The sequence below is a fragment of the Cebus imitator genome, unplaced genomic scaffold, assembly GCF_001604975.1.
Source record: "Cebus imitator isolate Cc_AM_T3 unplaced genomic scaffold, Cebus_imitator-1.0 Scaffold48, whole genome shotgun sequence".
Taxonomy (NCBI): domain Eukaryota; kingdom Metazoa; phylum Chordata; class Mammalia; order Primates; family Cebidae; genus Cebus; species Cebus imitator.
The window spans coordinates 6562268-6578406 of NW_016107363.1; the positions used below are offsets into that span (position 1 = coordinate 6562268).

The 16139-nt window shown below is 41.1% G+C and overlaps 1 protein-coding gene across 15 annotated transcripts in view; it reads right to left on the reverse strand.

The window, feature by feature from the left end:
* The window catches only part of PXK (PX domain containing serine/threonine kinase like), a 100554-nt gene that overhangs the window by 55064 nt on the left and 29351 nt on the right, over positions 1 to 16139 (reverse strand). For 14 of the 15 annotated variants that reach the window (XM_017527430.2, XM_017527429.2, XM_037738080.1 and 11 more), the window contains exons 2-3: positions 8901 to 8951; positions 5004 to 5051 (exon numbers count right to left, since the gene is read on the reverse strand). In XM_017527430.2, coding sequence (XP_017382919.1) covers positions 5004 to 5051; positions 8901 to 8951 — 99 coding nt within the window. Of the gene's footprint in view, positions 1 to 5003; positions 5052 to 8900; positions 8952 to 16139 lie in introns of those variants that run through there. The other variant, XM_037738087.1, reaches the window with a different exon arrangement.

Consider the following 16139-nt stretch of genomic DNA (forward strand, 5'->3'; position numbering starts at 1 on the left):
GCGCCACCATGCCCAGCTAATGTTTTTGTATTTTTAGTAGAGACGGGGTTTCACCATGTTGACCAGGATGGTCTCGATCTCTTGACCTCGTGATCCACCCGCCTCGGCTTCCCAAAGTGCTGGGATTACAGGCTTGTGCCACCGCGCCCGGCCTGCGTTCTAGAATTTCTAAACTGCTTACCAAGTATAGAATATAAAATTTAGAACTCCAATGGCTAATTAGAAGGGAGGGAAAAAGAATACTACGCATAGAATAATGAAGTCTCTAAGCCACTGATTTCCTAGACACCTCCACACTGATGACTTCAAGGCAGGATGCCTCATCATCTCACTTTCACTACCTTCTTCTTTAACATGCCATATGGATTCCCTTCTTGAGTTCCTTATAGAAGAAAAAGAGAACAAGACAGCCAGCAGAGGAATCTCCAGAGCTCTATGTACAACTGCAGAATGAAAATGGAAGGGGGAGGCTGGGTACCGTGGCTCACATCTGTAATCCCAGCATTTTGGGAGGCCAAGGCGGACGGATCACCTGAGGTCAGGCGTTCAAGACCAACCTGGCCAACATTGTGAAACTCCGTCTCTACTGAAGATTAAAAAAAAAAAAAAAAAAAAATTAGCCCAGCTCAATGATGGGCACCTATAATTCCAGCTATCCAGGAGGCTGAGGCAGGAGAATCGCCTGAACCCAGGAGGCGGAGGTTGCAGTGAGCACAATCTCAACTCACTGCACTCTAGTCTGGGTGACAGAGTGAGAGTCTGTCTCAAAGAAAAAAAAAGAAAATGGAAAGCAGTGAAAGATTCTCAAATTGGGATCTAAAGCTCAAAATTATATGACAAACTATATCACAGTTTCAAGAAAACTAGCTTTTATCTGGAGGAAAAACTTTCAAACTCAATCTGTTCATTGCTTCTTACTTCCAACATCAGATCTTAATGATCTGCAAATTGCCTTCAACCATATTCCAGTCAATAGACTAGGGAGTTCTAAGCTCTCAACAGACCCTCAATTTGTCTCAATCCCCCGCTGTCCCCGGATTACAGTCAGGTCTCTCCAAGGTCAACAATGGGCAGTAAAACTCTAATTACAAAATATTTGTGCTATAAGAGACCTTAGAAGTCATTTAGTTTGGCCGGGCGTGGTGGCTCACTCCTGTAATCCCAGCACTTTGGGAGGCCGAGGCGGGTGGATCATGAGGTCAGGAGTTTGAGACCAGCCTGGCCAAGATGGTGAAACCCAGTCTCTACTAAAAATACAAAAATTAGCCGGGTGCAGTGGCGGGTGCCTGTAATCCCAGCTACTCAGAAGGCTGCGGCAGGAGAATTGCTTAAAACCCAGGAGGCATTGGTTGTAGTGAGCTGAAACTGCAGCACTGGGCTCTAGCCTGTGTGACAGAGTAAGACTCCGTCTCAAAAAAAAATAAAAAAGTTGTCTAATTCAACTCGTTTATTTGAGCGGCAAAAGTGAGACCAGAAAGAAGAAATGATAGACTCAAGGTCTCAATGCTGCAAGGGGCAATGTTTGGTTCCTTCTCAAGTCTAAGGGACAGAGACAGTTCCATCTCTCTCTGCCTAGGTCCCAACATTTCAACAGGCTGCTTCTTTCTCTTCATCGTGTGGTGTCTCCCTAGATAGCTGCTAATTTGACGGTGCGTTTAAAATAAGGCAGTGATTTTTCTACATTGTTTCACAAAATATGCTCACTATAAAAAGTCTGGCAGCCTGGTCAACATGGTGAAACCCCCGTCTCTACTAAAAATACAAAATTAGCTGATGTGGTGGCACATGCCTGTAATCTCAGCTACTTAGGAGGCTAAGGCAGGCAGAGGTTGCAGTGAGCCAAGATCATGCCACTGCACTCCAGTCTGGGTGACACAGCAAGACTCTATCTCAAAAAAAAAAAAAAAAGGTTGGAAAATGCAGCTTTTTTCTGTTTTTCTTCTATTTTTTTTTTGAGACGGAGTTTCGCTCTTGTTACCCAGGCTGGAGTGCAATGGCGCGATCTTGGCTCACCGCAACCTCCGCCTCCTGGGTTCAGGCAATTCTCCTGCCTCAGCCTCCTGAGTAGCTGGGATTACAGGCACGCGCCACCATGCCCAGCTAATTTTTTGTAGCTTTTAGTAGAGACGGGGTTTCACCATGTTGACCAGGATGGTCTTGATCTCTTGACCTCGTGATCCACCCGCCTCAGCCTCCCAAAGTGCTAGGATTACAGGCTTGAGCCACCGCGCCCGGCCTTGTTTTTCTTCTTACATAACCTACATGTGCTTATTTGTGGAGAACTTGGAAAGTACAGAACATTAAAAAAAAAAAAAAGAAAGAAAGAAAAAGACATAACCTATAATTGTGACACCTGGGGATCACCATTATTGGCATGTTTACCTGCAATCCTGTTTTCCAAACACATCATGTAATTATATCATATGGGATGTATAATTTTGCGTTCTGCTTTTTTTCACTTCGACATGTTCCTGTTGGACTCAGATAACTCTGAATATGTATATTTTATCTTTCTTCAGCAGGAAGTAATTTATCTGTCAAAAGGGTAACTGGACACTGAAAATCATGGTCACAGTTTTATTCTGAGGTTTTAGTCTTTTCAGTCTGTTTTATGGAGATTGTTTTGAAATTATTTCATTGCCAAAAAGCTGTATGTACTTTCTTCTGTTTGTTTACTTGAATCCAGTAAAACCTCCCACTGAAATGATGTCTGGCCATATTCTGTCCAACACAAGCCAACATCAATACATGGGGATATTTGCATTTGGAATAAGATGCACACTGAAAGTACTCATTTCAAAAGGTAAAATTACACTGAAGCAAAAATAAAATTCACTATGTTAAAAAGGCCGTAAGCGGAGAGTCATGGGGAGTAAGTCTTATTAGCCCAAAGTATAAGCAAATGGGAGATAAAACTCTGTCCCCACCCTCTATTCTCAGAGGCTAATTCTAGACAATTTCAGCTTATTTTATTTATTTATTTTTTGAGACAGAGTCTTACTCTGTCACCAGGCTGGCGTGCAGTGGCGTGATCTCGGCTCACTGCAACCTCTGCTTCCTGGGTTCAAGTGATTCTCCTGCCTTAGCCTCCTGAGGAGCTGGGACTACAGGTGCCCGTCACCATGCCTGGCTAATTTTTGTATTTTTAATAGAGACAGGGTTTCACCATGTTGGCCAGGATGGTCTCAATCTCTTGACCTCGTGATCCGCCCGTGTCGGCCTCCCAAAGTACTGGGATTACAGGCGTGAGCCACTGTACCCGGCCGGCAATTTCAATTTCAAAAATATTTCTCCCACAGTTTCTTACTCAGCCTGGCTGAATGACATTGTATAAAGACCATTACTCCTTTATACACAAGCAAAGGTTCACTTGAGCATAAAGGCAGACATACTTAGCAGGCCAGTGTTGATTCCCAAATGTTTACACCACTGTGGAAATGTCACATGGGCCACTGCATGGGGGATAGGATGGCTTGAGGAGAAAATCCACTGCTGGAATAAACTGCACATTGATGCCTCATCTACAATGTCATTGCAGGCCCAGCTCTTGGCTGAGTGCAAAGAAGATGCTATTAAACTCCACAAATAAAATCAATTAAACCCATCGATGAGAATTTGATCTCTGCCAATATTCTATCTGAAGACTCAAATGGGTCATACTAAAATTAAAATACAAAAAGACAGTATGTGTCAAATGTATGACAAGTATGGCAATTACATAAATGTCTGCAGGTACTAGGGCCACTTCCTTCATAAGGAAAATAGGGCATTCATGCTTTCAGCAGTGTTATAAATAATGTTAAAGTTTGGGCTCTACAAATGCTTATTTCCTCTTTTTTTTTTTTTTGAGACAGTCTCGCTCTGTCACCCAGGCTGGTGTGCAACGTCACACAATCTCAGCTCACTGCAACCTCCGCCTCCCAGGTTCAAGCGGTTCTCCTGCCTCAGCCTCCTGAGTAGCTGGGATTACAGGCGAGTGCCATCACCATACCCAACTAAGGTCTGCATTTTTAGTAGAGATAGGGTTTCGCCATGTTGGCCGGGCTGGTCTCCAACTCCTGACCTCAGGTGAGGAGTGCTTCACCTCGGCCTTCCAAAGTGCTTATTTTCTGAAGTCTGATCAACAAAATGTGGCCTTCTGAAGGAAAAGAAGTATTATTCTTCCTCCTAGTCTACGGTCCTCCTGACCTTTGTGTGCAAGATTAGAAGTCACTCAGAATGAGCGATAATGGCTGTCTCACCAATGACAGGAGTAGTCCTTTCCCTCCTGGCTGAGTCCTTTACCTCATAAGCCAAGCACTCTTCCACATGTTTAAAGAGTTTTATGTTCCCAATCGAATCTGAGGGATGCCCCACACGAGTGCAATAGTCTTCAGTAATCCAAGGCACTTGAAGACCAGCCTGCCAGGTGAAGACATGGCTGGTATTGCCAGGACTGCCTAAGGTGCTAAAGCCCCTCTTGGACCCTTCCACATTACCAATACTGGCTGTGTTTCTTTGTTAGACAAAGACCTTGCAGCTCATGCTTCTTCCCATTATGGCCCTCAAGTTAGGAAAATTTAAAGGGATTTCTAAATACATGTTTAAGAGAAAAAAGTTAAACAGAAAAAGGCTGAGTCTCTACAGTTACTGCTGAATATTGATTTGTAGAGCTGACTACATAGCCTAAGAGTCAGAGTCCCAGCGCCATCTAAGTGAACAATGCTAGCAATCCACGTAATCATTCCTTATCTGTGAAAAGGAGATATTACATCAGCCTCCTATGCCTGGAAAGGATAAGTCTGGCACATTGTACTTGTTTGCAAGGTGACTATTAATTATGAATCACATGTTGATTCCCAAAAGTTTATTTTCAGAGCCACAAATTATCTGTGTGAAGTAGGAATTTATTTTCTTTGCCAGGAAAATGTGCTAATTTCTTGTTTCTGGTGTTGCCATTTCCAACCAGTTTTTTAGATACCCCAAGTAATCAATGTGTGTAATTAGAATTTCAAAACATTTACCTGTAAGCTGTTGTTAAGCAAATCAAAGTCGCTGTATCTTCTAACAATCTGTAAGGGAAAAGACAGTAGTGTTTTGATTCAGCAAAAACTATCTCTTTTCATTTCTTTATTTAATATGTATTAGTATTAGTAATATTGGCACCCTAGAGCTCAGGCACTTGTGCTAAAGGTAGTAGGGCTTATACCTAGTGGTTAACTGTTTAACCTGACAAGCCCAGAAAACAGACTCAGCAGTGCCAAGAGTTGACTGGGTCATGGAAAACTGGTTAATGCCTGCCAAATTCACAAGATGCCAAGAGATAAGTGAGAATATTTGTTTTCAGGGCAAACAGCCCTTCAAATGTCTTTCTTATTAACCAGGCACCTAGAAAGATGAATGATTCGAAAGTTTTACGGAGCATGGAATCAACGCAAGAGGAAATGGGACAGTTCTGAGGCCATTTCACCTTTGTCCTGGATCAAACTTCCCCCAAGTGAGCTCCTACCACCCTGGACACTGGACTGCACTACAGGCAGAGCTGCCACACCTCACCCTGATTCACCAGGGTTCCCCCTCTTAACAGATAGTCCACTTTCCCTCATCTACACATTCTTTCTCAGTAATATGGATTGATGCCATTGATCAGGCTATAGTCAAATTCTACTAGCTCTTCAGGCCCTGATCAATAAAATAATTTTGCTTTTAATAGTTTGACTTTAACCTTTATTGGTGATTTTCAAATGTTAATGTGCAGAAAAGTATTACCTGGAAATCACCTAGAACCCTATTGGGGCTCCAAAAATGATACCCCAAAGTACAGTACTTTGGCATGCTAAGTACTTTGAACTAAAGGAGATTAGAAGGCCTCAGAAATGGGCCAGGTGCAGTGGCTAATGCCTGTAATTCCAGCACTTTGGGAGGCCAAGGCGGGTGGATCACCTGAGGCCAGGAGTTTGAGACCAGCTTGGCCAACATGGCGAAATCTGTCTCTACTATAAATACAAAACTTAGCTGGATGTGGTGGCATGCACGTGTAGTTTCAGCTACTTGGGAAGCAGAGGCACTAGATTTGCTTGAGCCTGGGAGGCAGAGATTGCAGTGAGCAGAGACTGCTCCACTGCATTCTAGCCTGGGCAACAGAGTGAGGACTCTGTCTCCAAGAAAAAAAAGAAGGAGGCCTCACAAATGAGTTGTTTGTTTTTTGTTTGTTTGTTTGTTTTCTGAGACAGAGTTTTTGCTCTTTTGCCCAGGCTGGAGTGCAATGGCATGACCTCGGCTCACCACAACCTCTGCCTCCCGGGTTCAAGGGATTTTCCTGCCTCAGCCTCCCAAGTAGCTAGGATTACAGGCATGTGACACCATGCCCAGCTAATTTTGTATTTTTAATAGAGACAGGATTTCTCCATGTTGGTCAGGCTGGTCTCAAACTCCTGACCTTGGGTGATCTGCCCACCTTGGGTGATCTGCCTGCCTTGGCCTCCTAAAGTGAGGAGATTACAGGTATGATAAATCACGCCTGGCCCAAATGAGTTCTTTCTGGTCTTCTGCCCTCCTTGTCCCTAGCCTAGCCCCTCTACCTCTCACAAAGTAAGCCATAAAACCTAGAAAGGCTGCTCTCTCTCTTCTCCCTTCAGGACTCTCATTCTAAAGGGGTCCTGCCCCATACCCAAGAGGAGCGAAGGCTACAGAGACAGAGAAGACAACAGACAGGGCCAGGCACAATGGGTCACACCTATAATCCTAGCACTTTGGGAGACCAAAGCAGGAGGATCCCTTGAGCCTAGAAGTTAAAGACCAGTCTGGGCAACATAGGAAGACCCTGTTTCTACAAAAAAAAAAAAAAAATTAAAAAAAAGAAGAACAGACAAGGCCAGGCACGGTGGCTCAGGCCTACAATGCCAGCACTTTGGGAAGCCAAGGTGTGAGCATTGCTTGAGCTCAGGAGTTCAAGACCAGCCTTGGCAACATGTCAAAACCCCGTCTCCATAAAAAATACAAAAAAATTAGTTGGGCATAGTAGCACCTGCCTGTAGTCCCAGCTACTCAGGTGAGGGGGGAGGATCACTTGAATCCAAGAGGGCAAGGCTGCAGTAAGCCATGATGCCACCACTGCACTTCAGTCTGGGTGACAGAGCAAAACCCTATCTCAAAAATAAAAATAAAAAAATAAACTGTTAAATCACATTCTACATGGTTATCCATTCTTCATCAAATCAAGCACAAAAATGGATAGTTTTCCCTGAGTCTTTGGGTCTTCATTTCTGAAAGCTCCCATATCACGTAAAACTTCGATTAAATAAATTTGTTATGTTTTTCCCTTGTTAATTTGTCTTTTGTTATAGGAGTGTTGGCCACAACCTTTATGGCGGGTGAAGAAAGGTATCATACCTCGCCGCCCCTACAACCCCACCCAATGAAAATCTAATCAGGTCTAGGATGGGGCCCAAGAGTCTACATTTTTGGTAAGTACCCCTGGGTTTCTAATGCAATGGATCTAGAAAACTGCACCAGGAGTTGATCTTTCTGGTAGGACACTGTTGTTGGCCCTGTTTGCCAAATATACATCAAAAAGTTAAATAAAAGGTCATCCCTGATAAGAGCCAAGAAGCAAAAGATTGTGGAGTGGTTAACCACAGAGAATGAATAAGTTCCAACTCGGTTCTGCCAATGATCTAACTGTGACCTCAGAGAAGTTACTTACCTCACAAATGTAAAATGAGGACAACATTACCACACAGGACTTTTTTTTTTGAGATGGAGTTTCGCTCTTGTTACCCAGGCTGGAGTGCAATAGTGTGATCTCGGCTCACCACAACCTCTGCCTCCTGGGTTCAAGCAATTCTCCTGCCTCAGCCTTCCGAGTAGCTAGGATTACAGGCACGCACCATCATGCCCAGCTGATTTTTGTATTTTTTTTAGTAGAGATGAGGTTTCACCATGTTGACCAGGATGATCTCTTGGCCTCGGGATCCACCTGCCTCGGCCTCCCAAAGTGCTGGGATGATAGGCGTGAGCCACCACGCCCAGCTCACACAGGACTTTTTTAAAAGGTTAAGTGAATTAATGTGCTTAAACCAGTGCTAAACACTTAATATATGCTCAATAGATGTTAAATATAATAATTATTCAAACAAAAAGCAGTTTGAAATTTCAGGCAAAGAAAAGACCAAGTGTGGACCACTGTGGTAAGAGGCTGCTAAAGGTAGGAGGTTAAGGTTTGACCTGGGCTGTGAAGGAGAAGGTAAGACTTTTGGGAGAGAGGAAGTGTTGGGAGAGGTGGAGGTGGTAATTATAATTACTAAAACAGGAAAGAAAGGACCCCTATGCAGAATTCAGCCACCCTCTGTAAGTCGACTTGGATGGGAAGGACCTCTCGATCTGTCTAGGAATTCTTTTCTCTCTGAGGCCACCACTGAAGAAAGCAGAGCCTGGGGCCCCAAGAAGACCGTCCCGTAGAGACAGTGACAGTGAGGGAGCTAGCACCAGAAGCTGCCCGTGAGTGAACCTGAGATCCATAAAATGTAGTGGCCCAAACTACATAATAGCCAGGACTTCAATATCACCTTTCTACCTGGTAGACTAAACTCAAACCATAGCTGCAGGGCAGGAGGCGTGAATTTCTAGAAACAAAACAAGTAATTTACATATACTGTTTGCTCTGAGATGAGCTGGGAACAAATTCCTAGATACCCTCCATGGTAATATCAATCATATACAATTTAACCAAACAACTGGAGACAGCAAAGTCTCTTATCATACTTGTCTCAAAGCTAAAGGTTTATAGCTAAAAGAAACATAATTTACATTTATGCATGTTCTGATTTTTCCAGATTTTTAGATGCCCCAAGTCAGGGTTTTAGTCAGGTATTTAAGAATTTTTCTAACTGACAAAAAAAAAAAAAAAAAAAAATGCTTACCTGCCAGCTGTTTTCCACAGAAATTCCTCTTTGCACCCGAATGATATATTCCTTAAAAAAAGAAGGAAAAAAGAGCCTCAGTTATAAAACCCCCAAATCAGAGAATCAAAAATAAGTTTAAAAAATCAGATAAAGTAGACTTCAGAGCAAGGAAAATTTCTAGAGACAGAGAGGGACATTACATAAAAACAAAAAGGTAATATACCAGGAAGACATAGCAATCCTAAATGTATATGCATCAAACAAGAGAGCTGTAAAATATGTGAGGCAAAAAACGATGAAACTGAAAGAAGAGAGACAAACCCATAGTTATAGTTGAAGACTTCAATACTCCTCTGTCAGGAATTGATAGAACAACTAAACAGAACACCAGTTAGGCTGTAGAAGAACTTAACAATACCCTCAGCCAACAGGATTTAATTAGCATTTATAGAGCACTCCATCCAGTAACAGCAGGACACACATTCTTTCCAAGGCATCATGCATATCATAAACCAATACAGATCATATCCTGAGCCAAAATCTCAAAAAATTTAGAAGAACCAAAATCATACAAACTAGAAATCAGTAAGATTGGTAACATGAAAATCTCCACAAAGAGCTGGAAACTAAACAACACATTTCTAAATAATCCATGGTTTAAAGACAAAATCTCAAGGGAAATTTAAATATATATACATTGAACTAAAAGAAAATACAGCATATCAAAATTTGTGGGACATGTCAGCTAATGAAGCACTGGGAGGGAAATTTAAGCATTAAATAGTCATATTAGAAAAGAGAAGAACTATCAAATCAATAACCTAAACTCCACCTCAAGAACCTAGAAAAAGAAAAGTGTAATAAACTCAAAACAAGCAGAAGAAAGAAAATAAAGAGCAGAAATCAATAAAATTGAAAACAAAGAAAGAGAAAAATCAAGAAAAAGTGCATTATTTGAAAAGAGCAATAAAATTGATAAAAAGTGGACAAAATTGACAAAAAAAGAGATAACACAAATTACTAATATCAAGAATGAATTAGGATACCACTACAGACTGTGCAGATACCAAATGGATAAGGGAATGTCACGAATGATTCTACGTATATAAATTTGACAACTTAGATGAAATGGACCACTTCCTCAGAAACACTAAGTACGACAACTCATCCAATATAAAATACACAATTTGAACTTTATAACTATTTATAATTAAATTCATAACTAAAAAACTCCCCCCAAGTAAATATCAAGGCCCACTCGTTCACTGGAGAATTCTACTAAGTGTGTTAAGAAGAATCAATACCACCGGGCCCTGTGGCTCATGCCTGTAATCCCAGCTCTTAGGGAGGCAGAGGTGGGACGATAGCTTGAGCCCAGGAATTCGAGACCTGCCTGGGCAATATAGCAAGACCCCGTTCTCAAAAAAAAAAAAGAATTAACACCAATTCTATACAAATTCTTCTAAAGCACAGAAGAGGAAGGAAGAGGAGGGAACACTTTCCAATTCACTTGATGAAGCTAGTATTACCCAGACACCAAAACCAAAGACAGCGCAAAAAAAGAAAACTACAGAGTAATATCATTCACAAACATAGGCTCAAAAATCTTTACCAAAATACTAGCCAACTGAATTCAGCAATTTATAAAAAGAATTATATACCATGACCAAGTGGGGCTTATTCTAGGGACTCAAGACTGGTTCACTGTTTGGAAACTGATCAATGTAACCCACCATATTAACAGGCTAATCAAGAAAAATCACATGATCACATCGAATGATTCAGAAAAAGCATCTGACAAAACATCCTCTCATAATAAAAATTTTTAGAAAAATAGGAATAGAGGGCACTTTCTTGAGTTGATGAAAAAGTTCTACAAAAAACTCACAGCTGACATACTTAATGGTGGATGACTCAATATTTTCCCCTAAGATCAGGAACAAGGCAAGGCAGTGTGTTCTCCTGCTCAACAAACTACTAGAAGATCTAGCCAGTGTAATAAAAATAGGAAAAGAAATAAAAGGCATATAGATCAAAAGGAAGAAATAAAACTGTTCCTATTTGTAGATGACATGATAGTCTATGTAGAAAATTCCAAGGGATCTACAAAAAAACTGGAATTAATAAATTCATAGGCTGGACTCAGTGGTTCATGCCTATAATCCCAGCACTTTGGGAGGTAGAGGTGGGAGGACTGCTTGAGCCCAGGAGTTTAAGATTAGCCCAGGCAACACAGCAAGACCTCGTGTCTACAAAAATAAAACAAATTAGCTGGCATGGTGGCACATGCCTGTAGTCCCAGCTACTCAGGAGGCAGAAGGAATGCTTGAGCCCAGGTCATGGCTGCGGTGAGCTGTGTTGGCACCCGCACTCCAGCCTTGGCAAAAGAGAGACACCCTGTCATTAATTAATTAATTAATTGAGTTCAAGGCCACAGAATACAAGTATACAAATACCAATATACTAGCAACGAACATATATAGGTACAAATTAGAAATACAATACCATTTATGATTACCCAAAAAAAATGACAGGGAAAATCTAAAACATGCATAGTACTTATATGTCAAAAACCACAAATCACTGATGAAAGAAATCAAAGCTCTAAATTTAAAAAAAGAAATGAAGACTTCAATTATCCCTAAATTGATATACATGTTTATAACAAATCCTATTAAAATCCCAGGAAGATTTTTTTCTAAATATAGGCAAGATTATTCTAAAATGTAGATGGGGCCAAGTCAGTGGGTCATGACCATAAACCCAGCATTTTGGGAGGCCAAGGCAGAAGGATCGCCTGAGCTCAGGAGTTCAACCAATCTGGGCAACATGGTGAAACTCTTTCACTATAAAAAAATTAATTAGCCAGGCATGGTGGTGTGCACCTGTAGTCCCAGCTACTCAAGGAAGCTGAGGCAGGAAAAGTGCTTGAGCTTGGAAGGCTGCAGCTGCAGTGAGTCAAGATCATGCCACGGCACTCCAGCATGGGCAACAGAGCAAGACCCTGCCTCTAGATAAAAAAATAAAGTACAAGGAATCAGTGTACTTGATTTCAAGACTTATTATATCAATACATTAATCAAGACTGTGCAGTGTTGGTAAAGGCATAAACATATACGTCACTGGAACATAACAGAGAACCCAGAAATAATTCCATATAAGAATGCCTAAATTTTCGATTAAAGTGCAATTCAATAAAGGAATGATAGCCTTTACAACAAATGGCGCCAGAGCAACTGGACACTCAGCAATGAAATGAGCCTCAACCTAAGATTCATGCATAATACAAAAAGTAACCCAAAATGAATTATGTACTTAAATGTAAAACTGTAAGACTTTTAGAAAAAACATAAGAGAAAAATCTGGGATCCAGGTTTAGGCAACAAGCTCTTGACAGCAAAAGCATGATCTATGTAAGGGAAAACTGAACTTCATCAAAATTAAAAACATTTTTCTATGAAAGAACAAACATTAAAATGGGCAATTAGAAAATGGGCAAATGTTAAGAACACATTTCACTGAAGAGGATATACAGATGGCATACATGAAAATATATTCAACATTACTAGCCCTCAGGGAAATGCAAATTAAGGCCACTATACCCCTATCAGAATGGCTTAAATAAAAAACAGTAATAACACCAAATGCTGGCTAGGATACAGAAAAACCGGATCACTCAGACATTGCAGATGGGACTATAAAATGGCACAGCCATTCCAGAACAGTTTGGAAGTTTCCGTAAAAACTATATATGCAACTACCATACAACTCAGCAACTGTACTTGTAGGCATTTATTCCAAAGAAATGAAAACTTATATTCACATAAGAATTTATGCACGAATGTTCGTAGCAGCTTTATTAGGAACAGCCTCAAAATGGAAACAAGACAGATGTCCTTCAATAGGTGGTTAAATTCTGCTATATCCATATCATGGAATACTACTCAACCAGAAAAGAATTGAACTATTAATATACACAATAACTTGGATGGCTCTCCAGAGAATCATGCTGAGTGGAAAAAAACCAATCTTGAAAGGTTATATACTGGACAATTCTATTTGTATAACATTCTTGAAGTGACAAAATTATAGAGATGGAGAACAGATTAATGGTTACGTGGAGTTAAGGCAGGAGTAGTGAGATGGGCACGGGAGGGAAGCAGTATGGCTACAGAAGGGCAAAGTGAGGAATACTCCTATCAATGGAAGTGTTCCCTATCATCACTGTATCACTGTCAATATCCTGGTTTTAATATTGTATTATAGTTTTGCAAGATGTTACCATTGGTGGAAACTGAGTACAAGGTATATGGGATCTCTCTGCACTTTTTTTTTTTTTTTTTTGAAACAGAGTCTTGCTCTGTTGCCCAGGCTGGAGTACAGTGGCACAATCTCGGCTCACTGCAACCTCCACCTCCCAGGTTCAAGCGATTCTCATGCCTCAGCCTCCTGAGGAGCTAGGATAATGGTTGCCTGCCACCATGCTTGGCTAATTTTTTTGTACTTTTAGTAAAGACGAGGTTTCACCATGTTGGCCGGGCTGGTTTTGAACTCCTGACCTCTGGTGATCTACCTGCTTTGGCCTCTCAAAGTGTTGGGATTTCAGGCGTGAGCCACCCCCCTCAGCCTCTCTGCATTACTTCTTACAACTGCATGTAAATCTTCAATTACCTCAAATAAAAAGTTTCATTTAAAAAATTAGCAAAATGCAAGCATTCAAAACTAGGTGTGCTAGCAGTGTGAAGACTAAGATTCATGATTTTTAGTGTTCAAAGTTTACATTTTATATGCACAGCTATGAAAGGCCATCATTAAGAAAATAAGTAAAAAGACGGGAAATGCACCAATGGCATTTCACAAAGAAACCAAATCCAGTGACTTGCTGAACCTGCGAAATGATAAAAGTCGCCCAGCCAGAGGCTTTCAGAGGATAAGGCAGGTGGATTGCTTGAGCCCAGGAGTTCCAGACCAGACTGGGCAACATAGTAAGAGACACTTTCTCTACAAAAAAATTTTTTTAAATCAGCTGAGCATGATAGTAGACCCCTATAGTCTCAGCTATCAGAAAGATGGGGTAAGAGGATCACGTAAGCCCAGGAGGTTGAGGTTGCAGTGGGCCACAATCATGCCACTGCCCTCCAGTCTGGTTGACGGAGCAAGACCCTGACATTCACATTCACACACACACACACACACACACACACACTCTCTCTCTCTCTCTCTCTCTCTCTCTTCCAGGTCTCACACCAGACATGCTGAATCAGAATCTCTAGAACAGAAACCTAGAAATGAGAAGGTTTTTTGATTTGTTTTGTTTTGTTCTGTTTGAGACAAGAGTTTGGCTCTTGTTGCCCAGGCTGAAGTGCAATAGTGCAATCTTGGCTCACTGCAACCTCTGCCTCGCAGGTTCATGTGATTCTCCTGCCTCAGTCTCCCGAGTAGCTGGAATTACAGGCACGCACTAACACATCCAGCTAATTTTTGTATTTTTAGTAGAGACAAGGTTTCACCAGTCGGCCAGGCTGGTCTCGAACTCCTGACCTCAGGTGATCCACCGCCTTAGCCTCCCAAAGTGCTAGAATTACAGGTGTCAGCCACCATGCCCGGCAGAAATGAGAAGTTTTAATAGCCTCCCCAGGTAATTCTTACTAAGTAAGCAAGAAATACAGACCTAGAGCAGCCTCCAGCTTATACACACAGGAAGTTATGATGAAAGTATAAATTAAATCACAAAGAATGTTATTACGTTTTCCTCAAATGTTCAGAATTGTTTTATTAACTGTTTGTTCTTGTTTTTCAGTCAGGGTCTCACCTTGTTGCCTAGGTTGGTGTGCAATGGTACAATCTCGGCTCACTGCAACCTTCACCTCCTGGGTTCAAGCAATCCTCCTGCCTCAGCCGCCCGAGTAGCTAGGACCACAGGCATGCACCACCACCCCCAGCTAATTTTGTATTTTTTGTAGAGATGGAATTTCACTATGTTTCCCAGGCTGGTCTAGAACTTCTGGACTGAAGTGATCTGCCCACTTTGGCCTCCCAAAGTGCCGAGATTACAGGTGTGAGTCACCGTACCCAGCCTGTTTTACTAACTTTGAGTGGTATAATGTAGGCATTACTCACAGTCACTACTCAACAAATCCTTTCTACGGAATTAATTCCATTGATTTAAATAGGTTATTTAGAAAATAAAGCCAAATGAGATGTTAATCTGGTAACTACATTTTAAAATTGATCTTATTACACTATTATTCATTTATATGCTGTTTATTTAGCAAAGGCTGATAAATTCCAAATAAGCAGTAACTTTTGTCTCTTCTGGATTATGTTAAGGATGGTACATTCAACGTTCAACAATATTTGCTCAATTATTATGGACCTGGCATGGTTTTATATGGGGTTATAAAACATTTCAAAACTGATTTGTGTAGTGTGACACAACTCTCTTTTTTCTTTTTTTCTTTTTTAGAGATAGGGTGTTGCTCTGTAACCCAGGCCAGAGTACAATGGCATGACCATGGCTTACTGCAGCCTCGACCTCCTGGGCTCAAGCAGTCCTCCCACCTCAGCCTCCTGAGTGGCTGGGACTACAGGTGCACTCCACCATCCCCAGCTAATTTTTAATTTTTTTTTTTTTTTTTTGTAGAAACAGGGTCTCACTATGTTGCTCAGGCTGATCTCAAACTCCTGGCCTCCAGCAATTCTATCTCAGCCTCCCAAAGTGCTGGGATTACAGCCATGAGCTACTGTGGCCAGCCTCACGAAAATCTCTTAAGCAATATGCTAATGCAACTATTTCTGAATACATAAAGATAAAATGCTAAAAACATCTGACAGTCTTACATTTGGGGATCAGTCCTTCAGCTTTTAAATGTTCTTGTCATCTCAAGATTGTTTTACTGACAGATTTTCTGGGCTTTTACATTCTTATAAAAATGTAAATTAGCACGTACAATTGGGTAACTCCAAACAACTACATATAAACAAGCTTTTTTTTGACATCTAAAGGGAAAAAATGTTAAGTCACAAAAATCACTTTGAGCATCCATTGCTTCATGTATCAGAGGAATAATTTTAATGTTTAAAATTCCAGCTCAGTGTTGGGCACCTAGAAGGTCCTAAGTACGTACTTGCTGTCTCCTTTATATAAACACATATAAAGTACACAACTTTGAGTTTAAAGTTTGAACATGTGTTTTTATGAAGATGTTGCTGCCAATTGTGAGCATGGATTAAGCACCTATCACGTTCCAAAACTGT